We start from the raw sequence: 12494 nt of genomic DNA, 5'->3' as shown, positions 1-12494 counted from the left end.
AAGGACAAGGGCTGTTTGCACATCGTCCGGCGCCAGGCAGCCCGGGGGCCGTTGGGCCCCGGAGCCCTCCACTGTCCGGATTGCAGGCCCTCTCCTCACTCTGCCAGAACTGCTCCTGCCCCTCAGCTCCTCAAAGGTGTCACACCCACCATGAAGGTCGGAGCTAACTCTGCGTTACCACTGAAATCCAGGGCATCAGTGCGTGAACTCACCATGGGGAGAGTGAGGCGGAGATGGACAGACAGCAGCCAAGCCAGAGTCACTTCGCGTTTCCCAGTGCGCCTACGGGAGCCGGGCGGAGGCAGGAGCAGGCCGTGGCAACCCAGGAAGCAGGGCCAGTGCCCGAGTCCAAGTAGACGACACAGAAGTTAGTGGGACACACCGATGGCGGCTCCTTGGCTTTGATGTGGCCTTGTTGTCATGGCGATAGAGGTTTCCATTTGCTACGGGGTCTTTTTTTTTTTCCATAAGTACTGGTTTTCTTTGGGCTTGTTTGTTTGGTGTTTTGTTGTTGTTGACTTTGTCTTTTTTTTTTAATTTTTCAGAAATAAAGGGTATATGGTCAAGACAGGGATAAAGGGGAAGGATAATAAATCTTCGGGGTCGGAAAAAAGGGAGAGGCTAGTTGGGGGGGCGGGGGGGCACTTTAACGTTTGCAGCAACATAACAGGTTAGACAAAGTCGAGCTGGCCCTGGGAGACTGGTCTTTGACTTTGTCCTTCTTCTTCCTGCTCCAAAAGGTACTCTTTTGTTGCCCGGTTGCTAAATTGTTAAGCAAAGGGAGGAAAGATAAAAAACACAGAAAATAGCAAGTGAATGCATTGAATAATGACCAATGACGCTACGTTCACTAAATGTACTTGGACTATCAGAATCCTGTCCGGCCCAGGAGAGATGCCACATTCCCCATGGCCCACCCCGAACCAGGACTCGGTGAGTCACTTGTGCTCTGACTCCACTGAGCCCGCGGAGTGGCGCCTGGAGCCGGTGCTCTGCGGAGCTCCAGAGGAGAACTCTGTGTTGCTGGAGGAGACGATGCGTTAGACCACTTTCCATGTCAGCGGGTGACGTTATTAAACAAGGTATTTATCGATTTAGGGCTCGGCTTTTCTTACTCCTCCATGTTTTGGTCCAATGTGTTTTTATTGATTGTCAGAGAGGGGGAGGCAGAGGGAGATAGAAACATCAATGATGAGAAAGATGGATCGACTGTCTTCTGCACGCCCCGTACTGGTATGGAGCCCGCATCCCGGGCCTGCGCCCTGACCGGGAATCAGAAGGTGTTCTCCTGGCTCACAGGATGATGCTCAACCAACGCAGCCTCACCAGCTGGGCTTACTCATCCATTTTAGTGACAGGCTCCCTGACAACTTGGCTCACACACCAACTCCTGCTCCTCCGCAAAGACCTTGGGACACTTAGGGCATGTCTCTGGCCTGCTGCATGCAGTGACATAGTCCACCCGAACTACTCAGTCATAATACTTCTTTTTAAAAAGTCCTCATGGGAGGGTATAGTTTTCATTGATCTTTAGAGAGAGAGTGGAAGGGAGGACATAGGTGGAGGGAGGGAGAGAGAGAGGGAAACATGGATGTGAGAGAGATACGTCCACTGGTTGCCGCTCTCACAAACCCCAACCGTGGTTGTGGATCAATCCTGCAACCGAGGTATGTGCGCCTGACAGGAAAGCAAAGTTGTGCCCCTTTGGTCCTGTGATGCTATCAGCACTGAGCCACACGGGCAGGGCTCACTCATGATCCTTTTTATTTTTTTACAATTTCATTTTTAAAATATATTTTCCTGATTTTCCACAGAGAGGAAGGGAGAGGGATATAGAGCTAGAAATGTTAATGAGGGAGAATCATTGACCAGCTGCCTCCTGTACAACCCCTACCGGGGATGTGCCCGCAACCATGTACACACGCCCTTGACCGGAATTGAACCTGAGACCTTGCAGTCCACAGAGCGACGCTCTATCCACTGAGCCAAACCCGTTTCGAATCACTGCTGATTCTTGAACTTCTAACAGCCTCTACGGCAGGATGACTTGAACATAATGAAAATGCCTACCTCACCGAAACTAGTTTGGCTCAGTGGATAGAACATCAGCTTGTGGACTAAAAGGTCCTGGGTTCGATTCCGGTCAAGGGCATGTACCTTGGTTGCGGGCACATCCCCAGTGGGGGGTGTGCAGAAGGCAGCTGATCTGTGACTCTCTCTCATCGATGTTTCTAACTCTCTATCCCCCTTTTCTTCCTCTCTATAAAAAAATCAATAAAATGTATTTTAAAAAAAGAAAAGAAAAAAGAAAATGTCTACCTCTATTTCATACCCAAACACCCTCAAAATCAAGGATCATCGCAGCTTAGATCCCGACACATCCTCTCCTCTAGGTTTGCCCTTCACAACCTTCAAATTATAGTCTCATGAGAGAAGGCGAGTGGTCTGACTTCCTTAACTCGTCATGTACATGGATGAATAGAAGGGATTTCTCCCAGTTCTCACTGAGGATTCAAGTGCAGGGCAGCACCCCTGTTATTTCTGCCCCCACAGCACCACATGCTGGCCACAGCTCACACCAAAGGAGAAGGGACCCACTATTCAGTGCTGGTGCCCCAAGATGGTGTAGCATCTTCAGGGACCAAAGCAGCTTGAAGTGCAGGCCCTGCTCACAGAGGTTAAGGGCTCAGGCCCGTAATCTGTCAGGCCCGGTTCGGAACCCAGCTCCACCACTTGTCCTCTGGGCCAGTGCTTACCCTTGTCAAGCCTCACCTTCCCGGCTCTGAACAGGGGACAGGAAGCGTGCCCAGCTCACCCTGCAGTTAGACTCAAGGAGACGGATTAGGCGGGTCACCTACAGAAAGGCCGCTGAGCCCAGAAAGCACCATCGCGCGGCTGCTGTTACTAACATCAACCACAGACCTGCTCACTCATGGATCCAACCACAGCTGGATCTGTCAAGCAGTTCTTTCTCAGAAAGTGTTGCTAACTCAATTAGGCTGATTATAGCTTACTAATCAACTTAGCCAATCACAGGAGTTGACGTGATACATGTCAAAGAGTTTGAAGGGCCAGTATGAAAACCTGAGGCTACTGAACCCTCTAGTTAAAACAATGTCAATAAGTCAATAAGCTTCATGATCATTTACCTGCACGTGGGCGTTTCACCTGATTCGCCTCCAGAGAGGCTGGGAATGCAAGCACCAGTCCCCAGACAGTGGGTCCGGGAACGAACACTTCATTGCTGCATCTCGAGCCACACGGCAGGACCTGAAGTGGTGACAGCCCCTCAGAACGGCTGGTGCACCAGTCACGCTCACAGGGCGGCTTGTCCCCGGCCCTGGGTCCTGTCGGGTCCTGTAACGCCAGCCCCTGGGAGCGCACGAGTCTCAGGCCTGGCCCCGTCTTCAGAAAGTCCTAGTGTCCTTCAGCAAATTGCACTTTCCCAGGGCGCACGTTTGGCGGGTTTACAGGTGAACTAGAGGCCCGCTGCAGAAAATTCGTGCACAGGGGGCGGGGTGTCCCCCAGCCCAGCCTGCACCCTCTCCAATCTGAAGATGTTCAACTGCCTATCGGGATCAGGCCTAAATGGGCAGTTGGACATCCTTCTCACAATCCAGGATTGCTGGCTCCCAACTGCTTGCCTGCCTTCCTTCCTGATTGCCCCCAACTGCTTCTGCCTGCCAGCCTGATGACCCCCTAACCACTCCCCTGTGAGCCGGATTGATGCCTAACACTCACAACTGCTTTCCCCTGCAGGCTTCGGTCCCCCCCAACTGCCCTTTCCTGCAGGCCCAGTCACCCCCCAACTTCCCTCCTCTGCTGGCCTGGTCACGCCTAACTTCCCTCCCCTACAGTCTTCATTGCCCCCAACTGCCCTCCCTTGCAGACATGGTCGGTCCCTGCTACCGTCCCCTGCTGGCCTGATTGCCCACAACTGCCCTCCCTTGCAGACCTGGTCCCTCCCAACTGCCCTCCCCTGCTGGCCATCTTGTGGTGGCCATCTTGTGTCCACATGGGATCAGTCATCTTTGACTACAATGGGGCAGTCATTTTGAATGTTGGCATGAAGATCAATTTTCATATTATTCATTTATTAGATGAGAGGATTAGACAGGATGGAGGCCTGGTGAATGGGTGGGGGCCGGCTGGTTTTCCCTGAAGGGTGCCTCGGACCAGGGTGGTGGTTCCCTTGAGGTGTGAGGTGGCCTGGGCCAGGGGCCTTTTGTGGTTTGCATGCAGGCCACGACCCCTATCAACCCAAGAAGAGGTCCTAGTATCTGCTATTCATTTATCCTCTATAATGGAAACTTTGTAGCCTTGAGCAGAGCCAAGCCTCCTGCTCACTCTGTGGCTGCAACCATTTTTGCTGGGATTTATGCATCTTCTATAATTGAAACTTTGTAGGCATTAGCAGAAGCCAAGACCATGGCAGGCAGAAAGCTTGGTTTCCTCCATTGCCGGAGAAACCCAAGCCTTCTGCTCTCTCTGTGGCCGCAGCCACCTTGGTTGGGTTAATTTGCATACTCGATCCTGATAGGATGGTGGGCATGGCTTGTTGGTGTGGCAGAGATACAGACAATTTGCATATTACTCTTTAATTAGATAGAACAACCAATAAAATGATATTTCCAAGTGAATTTGAAAACAACCACATTTAATGTGATGGCTCTCTTCAGTAAGATGAACACCCCCCCCTCCACCACACCGCACCTCTATGAAACCAGGATGCAGTCGGGGCACTCTCCCAGTCACTGTCAGCACGTTAACAATGCTGACAAAACCGTCATTGCCACCACCCATTCATTTTCTTTTTATGAGCACGAAATGGGGCAGCTCACAGCTGCCAGCCTCTTAGGTTCCAGGAAACGCAAGCAGCACATGCAGTTAGAAAACCCCTGGCACCTCTGGCTCATGCCCGCCACAGTCCTAAATGCGCGCCCCCTGGTGGGAGGACTCAGGGCTGGGTCGGGGGGAGAGGAGAACCACACCTGCTTTTAGAGGCCCGGGAAGAGCAGAGCCCGAGCCTTGCCAAAGACCAGGCAGATGTCCATGACGTGTTACATGCGTGGGATCTCCCTGCAGAAATGGCTAGTCCAAGGCCTGGCAGAGACCAGGAACCCCACAAACATACTCTCCTGAGCTTGTCTCTGCGGTAACTGTCGGGAAATCCGCTCTGGATACTCGAGGACCCACCACAGTGTCCGTGATGGGGAGGCTTCTTATGCTGAAGGTACTAAATGGCTCTGGGACGAAACCACCACAACAGAGACGGGGGTTCACATTCTCTACCTGGGTGTCCACACACGTAAGGGGCCTGGCGTGGGTGGGTGTGTGCGGAGCACCTCTTTCAGCCTCCAAGCACACGTGTGCACACCCAGCTGGCTTCTCGATGCTTCTGCCCTGCCCACGAGGGAGGCCTGCCATCCTCCCCTTCACTGCCCTCCTGCAGCCAGGCCAGCGCCTCCTACCTTTTGGCAGGGGCTCACTGCCGGTGTCTCTGTCTTCCAGCCGGCCCGAGCCGGCTGGGGTGGCCTCCGGGGACCCGGGAGCGCTCTCTGCGGGTGACGTGGCTTGTCCTCTTGAGCCGTGTCTCTGGCGTTGGAAGAATCTGAGCATGGTTCTTAATCGACTTCTGTGCTTTCTCCTATTAGAAGCAGAGGTTCAGGACATGCCAACCCTCACTGCCCCTCCAGCCGGGAAAGTGGCCGTTAACTGGGGCTTCAGCACCAGGTTCCCACGAATGTGTGTCACCAGCACCATGACCATCGCATGTGGCCACAGGGCATGGGACACATTTGCAGTCATTCGCACAGACCCAGGGAGGGGAGAAGCGTTCCCGGTGGCAGAAACCCACACTAGCCTCTCGGGAACCAGGACTTCACATGCAGCCTCCACTCTGGGTCCCTGGGAGGCACCGGAACAGGTGCCCGGCTCATCTAGCTGTGCTGGCAATTGTGCATCCAAAGGCCATTTCCATAAGAGCAGGACCTCCTCATTTCCAGCTAGAGCTAATGGTACGTGGGACAGGCGGGCAGACTTTGCCCCTTCCCGGCACGGAGGAATTGGGGTGAGGGGGCAGGAGGGCAGGCCCAGTGGGCCATTTGGATGAAAAGGAGTGAACACTGGCCGGCGTGCCTCAGGGGTTAGAGCACTGGCGCGAACACCCAAGGGTCAAGGGTTTGATTCTGGGTCCAGGGCATGGACCTGGGTTACAGATTTATCCCTGGGCCCAGTGGGGGGTGTGGGCTGGCAACCTTCAATGTGTCTCTCTCATATTGAGGTCTCTCTCTCTCTCTTTCCCACCCCCAAGTGATGTTTAAAATAAATTAAAATAGCCCTAGCCAGTTGGGCTCAGTGGATAGAGTGATGGTCTCTGGACTGAAGGGTCCTGGGTTCCATTCTTGTCAAGGGCACATGCCCAGGTTGCAGGCTTAATTCCCCATATGGGATGTACAGGAGGCAGCCAATTAATGATTCTCTCTCACCATTGATGTTTCTCTCTCTCCCTTCCCCTCTGAAAACAATAAAAACGTTTTTCCAAATATATAGACTAGAGGCTCAGTGCACGAATTGGTGCATGGGTGGGTTTGGCCGGCCCAATCCGATACTGGGTCCCATCTGGCCTGGCCTGCCCGGAGGAGGGAATGCAGGCCGTTGGCTGGCTGTCCGCGTTTCCTGGTCAAAGTCCCGGTGAGGGCACAAGTTGCATATTAGCCTTTTATTATAGGGAATAAATAAAATGAAATAAAAATAAATGGAAGCAGTGAACTTAAAGGGTAATCATTGCAGCTAACTGCGAATAGCATTCTCTTGTCACAAGAAGAACCGCATCTGGTTCAATCCCCTGGCTCTGCAGCGGAGCAGCACTGTGCTTCCTCAGCTCCCTCCCTTTCCCCACTGATGCCTTGATGTGCTATCCACTCCAGGGCCGGGCAGAGGCTGAAAAATGCTGAGCTTCTGGGATGTCCACAGGAGGCCTTGCGGGATTCATGGTGATTTGACCTCAAGGCTGGGCTGGGGTAGGGGAAGGCCTGCTGGATTGAGCCTGGCAGTCTCAGGGACCAAGCTGGCCCCCCGCTGGGCTGCTGCTCTGCAGAAGGGTACGTGATGGTGAGCCACCCTGAGGCCCAGAGACTCCAGAGGAATGTAGGGAAGCCCAAGAGGGAAGCCTGAAAACCATGGGTGCTGGCCCGGGTATCCGGGCCACGCTTCCTTCCCCAAACAGAAACATGGCGTTCCAGGTCCTGAAACCTGGAGACACAGCCTGACAGTCCCACTTCACTGGCTCTAAACCACAGACTCCAGGCCCCTCCCACAGGCTCATGGCCAGCTGCATTCCCCATCCCTCCGAGGATGCCCCCGAGGGCGGGACAGAAAGAAACTCCATTCTTTCAGAGCTGGGAGGGACATACGCACAGGGGACCTGCCACAGAAGGGAAGGTGGGGGCCCACCGAACAGGCCCCTGCTCCATTTGGCTTTCCCCACTCCTGACAGAGCAGCTCTGTATTCTGAGTATAAGTTACCGCCACTGAGAACAACTCACATCCCGGCAGCAGGACTCTGAGCCTCTTTTGTTTGTGTCATTAGGTGGTCATCCTCCTCCTCCTCCGCATTTCCTGTAGGCTCAGTCATCAATGAGCCTCTGTAAAGAGCAGAGAAAGAGAAAACGATCTGGTTTTACATAAAATGTGTAAACTGACTTATCGGCCCGGGCTGGGACCTGGCCCACAAGGGCCGGCATTTCCCTGGGACTCAGGCATCACGGAGCTCATGACCGTCATGCTCGCCACGTGAAAATACAGGGATGAAGCAAGTGGCGTGGGCCCACCGAACTGGCCCCTGCTCCAGGTGGCTTTCCCCACTCGTGACAGAGCAGCTCTGTATTCTGAGTATAAGTTACCGCCACTGAGAACAACTCACATCCCGGCAGCAGGACTCTGGGCCTCTTTTGTTTGTGTCATTAGGTGGTCATCCTCCTCCTCCTCCGCATTTCCTGTAGGCTCAGTCATCAATGAGCCTCTGTAAAGAGCAGAGAAAGAGAAAACGATCTGGTTTTACATAAAATGTGTAAACTGACTTATCGGCCTGGGCTGGGACCTGGCCCACAAGGGCCGGCATTTCCCTGGGACTCAGGCATCACGGAGCTCATGACCGTCATGCTCGCCACGTGAAAATACAGGGATGAAGCAAGTGGCGTGGGCCCACCAAACAGGCCCCTGCTCCATTTGGCTTTGCCCACTCGTGACAGAGCAGCTCTGTATTCTGAGTATAAGTTACCGCCACTGAGAACAACTCACATCCCGGCAGCAGGACTCTGGGCCTCTTTTGTTTGTGTCATTAGGTGGTCATCCTCCTCCTCCTCCGCATTTCCTGTAGGTTCTGTCATCAATGAGCCTCTGTAAAGAGCAGAGAAAGAGAAAACGATCTGGTTTTACATAAAATGTGTAAACTGACTTATCGGCCCGGGCTGGGACCTGGCCCACAAGGGCCGGCATTTCCCTGGGACCAGACATCACGGAGCTCATGACCGTCATGCTCGCCACGTGGGAATATGGGGATGGAAGTACATGGTGTGGGCCTGGGAACCTAACACTTGAGGAGACCTGCTAAAGCCCCAAGGATCAGGCTGTACCTCATCTCATGAGAGCAAGGCCCGAACCATGTGAAACTCAGGATCACAAATCCGTGGGCTTTGATAGCTCACACCCCGGTTTCCTTCCTGGAAAATGAGTCCCCGGGTTTGAGGCAGCAGCTAAGGCTCATTTGGCCAAAAGGCTGCTCAGGTCCCTCCTAATTCTGGGCTTTTCTGAGAGCTCACCGTAAAGTATCAGAGTGAAAAGTGATGACTCACAAACCGCTGGGCCTAGGCCCACAGAACCCCTGGGTTCCCAGCGCCCTTGGCTCAGCATCTGCTCTTTCAGTCTGTATTCTTCTCCTCCCACAGTCGTGCTCCTCGGCCTTATGCTAGAGTGCTTCCCTGTCTGCTTTGACCGACCCCTACCATGAGGCGCACAATCTCACGGAGCGCAGGCCCCGCAACCCTCCCTGGGCTGGGAGGACTCCCCTCGGAGAAGCTCAGGAAGCCAGCCAACTCCCTGGCCTCCTGCAGACACTGTCTAATGCAAACCATCACCACATCATCCCCTGGGTACCAAAGCCCGACGCTTCCAGTTGGCACCTGCCCAACCTCCGCTGGTCATTTGTACCCACTGCGTTACAGAGAGCCAACTCAGGCCACAGTCATTTCTACCCCAAACTACAATGTGGCTTTCCAGGTAAGCCATCCTGAGTGGATGGCGAGCCGGCTGGAGCTGAGCTGAAGAATCCGGGAGAACGGTGAAGCAGCACCCTGACCCCGGGGGGCTGGGACAGGACCCCGTGGTCACTGTGACCTTGTCCCTGTCCCTCAGGGCCAGCCATACCCCACCACAAGGAAGGACAGTCCAGCAGCACTAGGACCGAGGGGTGAAGGTCACCCTGGGCCCACCAGATGCCTCTCCGGTTACTTGACTTCCAACCACAAGGTTCCCAGCACCAAGCCTCTCCCTCCTGTCTCATTTCAGGCAGCTCCCTTGGCCTCTAGACCATAAACACTCACTCCTAGTAAATCCCACTCCTTAGCGAGGCATGGACGCCTTCCACATCTCATTGCCCCCTGCTCCAGCCTTCCTTCCTGCCACTGCGTGCGCCTTTCCTGCACCCAGACCACTCCTGCTCCATCTTCACGCCCCGCCCCCCATCCCGCCCCACTGGCTGGCCCTGGCTCTATCTGGGTCAGCAGCAGAACCCCGATGCTCACCACCATGCTTCTTTCTACACCTCCATGGAGCTCCTCACCATCTGTCTGCTGTGCACACACTCTGCTCATATCCCATCACCCCTGCTGGTGCGTGGCCACCGGGTCACAGGTCCTGTGCCCCTCGCAGGGCCTACGCCACAGTCAGGTCCGTGTCATGTCAGCAGAGGGAGGACAATCACGGCGCACCCACAACTCCCTCTCCAGTTCTTTCGGGGGAAGTCAGACACAGAAAGAGCTCATCCCGTGATCCTGGATCTCTCCCCTAGGTGCCTCTCTTCACCTCTCATTTTTTAAATGGAGCTTAACTCAAAAGCAGAGGAAGAAGGAGATGGCAGTGGGCCATGTCTTGGAAGCCAGCAAAATGCAACCACCCCTCCTTGCAGAAATCTAGTCCCATTCCTGGGAAAGGAGAGGCGGGGGCGCTGGGAAGATGGTCTGTCCCCTTGCCCTGCCCTGGGGACGCCAGTACACCAGAGGGCTCTCTGCCTTGAATGTGGAGGCTGTGTGTGGAGCGGGAAGCCAGGAGCCGTGGAGACAGGCGTCGGTCACCCCACCCCCTTACTTATTCTGAGGCCAGGTGCCAGCATGCTCTTCCAGGAGAGTCTTGTTCAGCTGTTTCAGTGTGTTAGTTTGACTCTGGGCTTGACTTCTTTCCTCCTCCAACTCCTTAGTCAAGAGGGTGAGCGACTGAAACAGAGATCAACAATGTGTCCTCCACCAAGGCCCCTGTGGCTCCACTGCTGGGAAACTGCTCCCAGAGAAGAAAGGCCACGTGCACAAGAGGGCCTTTTCGGTAGGAGCCACACCTGTCCTCAGGACCAACACAGCCAGTGACATGGGGAGGACAAGTGCACTGGCCCATCGGGCGGCCACTGCCCACGTGTGGCCGCTCAGCACTGAAACGCAGCCAGTCTGAGGTGAGAGGCGCCTAAGTGCAAAATGTACAGCACGTTCTGGGGACTTCACAGCCAATTTCAAAAGAAATGTAAACGATCTCATTAATAAGCTGCCCGGCAGGTGTGGGTCAGTGGGTGGAGCGGCCTCCCAGGCAGCAGCAGTTCACTGGTGAGATGCCTATTCAAGCAACACGCCCAGGAGGAGCGGTCGATCCCCAGGAGGGGGCGTGCAGGAGGAAGCCATCACAGATTCTCTCTCATCCCTGATGTTTCCATCCCTCTCGCCCTCTCCCTTCCTCTCTCTGACATCAATAAAACAAATGACGGGCTGGATAGGAATTTCAGGCTGAGGTGGTTCAACTCCTGATCCCGAATAACACCCAGTGGGAGGGGCAGGAAAGCCCAAGCTTTGGCTTCAATCAAATGGAGTCCAGACCCACTGCCTCCGAGGTCTGAGGACGGGCCCCCCAGGTCACAAAGGCATCTCGAGAATTCAATGTGATGACACGGGAGCACAGAGCACAGAGCTCAGCCCAGAGGACAGAGAAAACGGCACTTGGCTATTTCCATGCATGGCCCCGACCCTGCAAAAGCAAAGGTCAAGCCCTAACCAGTTTAGTGCAGTGGATAGAGCATCGGACCTCAGACTAAAGGGCCCTGGGTTCCTTTCCGGTTAAGGGCATATGCCAAGGGGGTGGGAGGTATCCCCCACTGGGGTGGTGTAGAAGGCAGCTGAATGATGCTTCCCTGTCATCATTGATGTTTCTATCTCTTTCTCCCTCTCCCTTGTTCTCTCTCAAATCAATAAAAATGTGCTTAAAAAAAGAAAACAGCAAAGGTCCGCTGAAAGGTCTTTTCTGACACATCCCCACCAGCCAAGGTGCTTGTGCACGTTAAATGCCTCTGGCTGCCTCCCGGCCTCTGGGTGACATTCACACACAGTGTTTGGGCACAGACGCCAATGAGGACCCATGCGGACCTGGCTGAGCCCCCGGCTGTCAGCGCAGGGCTCAGGCCTGGTGTCCTGAGGCCCACCAGCCCCGGGTCTCACCTGGCACTGGGCACTGAGCTTTGGTAAATTGATTTCTTTGGATCGTTGCTCCAACATCATCTTGTGGTACAAGTTATGAAAGCTCTGGATACTCTGCTGCTCGTTCTCTATGGAAGCCTGCAGTTCCTGGTTCTTGGTGAGCAGCTCCTCCTGCTCTGCCTGCAGCTGCTCAGTCCAGGAGGTCAGTCTGTGGGTGGAGAGCCACAGGGCCCAGGGCTGAGGAGCACTCCCAGCCTTGGTCCCAGGTGTGCGCCTCCATCACACCCACCGCCTCTCTGGGCCTCAGGGTGTCCCCTGTAAATGAGTGCTGAGCACAGTCAGTGCTTCTCCAACTGTGTCCGCTGGGGTTCTATGTGGCCACCCACTTGCCCCCTGTGGGCTGGGGACACAGGACAGGCAGGCTCGGACACTTCAACAGAGCAGCCTGTGACAGCCCTTCCTATGGAAGGCTCTGCAGAGCCGCCTCCTTAGAAAACGGTTCTTGCACTGAAACACTTTTGGAAAACATGGAATCAGTACATCTTTGCTCTGAAACTGTCTTTGCCCAGGCCAAGTCCCTTTCTGATTTCAACTCCTGACACAAATAAACTGTGAGATTCTGGAGCATTATGTAAAGCCACTGACATTAGCATTATCATCATCATCGTCATAATTACCCGACTAGCTTTCTGGGGCAAAAGGTTATACCTGAAATCTCAATGCCCAGAGGCTCACAGACTCAATGTGAACACAGAGGGCCCCTGT

General features: G+C 54.4%; 1 protein-coding gene across 2 annotated transcripts; it reads right to left on the bottom strand.

The window, feature by feature from the left end:
* Positions 1 to 508: 508 nt before the first annotated feature.
* Positions 509 to 11250, bottom strand: LOC123652278. 2 transcript variants are annotated; one of them, XM_045581221.1, is made up of 6 exons: positions 10366 to 11250; positions 8302 to 8400; positions 7925 to 8023; positions 7548 to 7646; positions 5472 to 5647; positions 509 to 762 (listed from the first exon to the last, which is right to left on the bottom strand). In XM_045581221.1, the coding sequence occupies exons 2-6, from the start codon at positions 8388 to 8390 to the stop codon at positions 647 to 649; spliced, it is 579 nt and encodes a 192-aa protein (XP_045437177.1). In that variant the 5' UTR covers positions 8391 to 8400; positions 10366 to 11250; the 3' UTR covers positions 509 to 646. The 2 variants fall into 2 exon arrangements, with proteins under 2 accessions (XP_045437177.1, XP_045437176.1); XM_045581220.1 differs by lacking the exon at positions 509 to 762 and having other exon boundaries at positions 4957 to 5647.
* Between the last annotated feature and the right edge of the window lie 1244 nt (positions 11251 to 12494).

Source organism: Pipistrellus kuhlii, unplaced genomic scaffold (assembly GCF_014108245.1).
Source record: "Pipistrellus kuhlii isolate mPipKuh1 unplaced genomic scaffold, mPipKuh1.p scaffold_m20_p_137, whole genome shotgun sequence".
Classification (NCBI taxonomy): Eukaryota; Metazoa; Chordata; class Mammalia; order Chiroptera; family Vespertilionidae; genus Pipistrellus; species Pipistrellus kuhlii.
The sequence above is the reverse complement of the archived record's forward strand: the minus strand, read 5'-3'. Positions and strand labels throughout refer to the sequence as shown.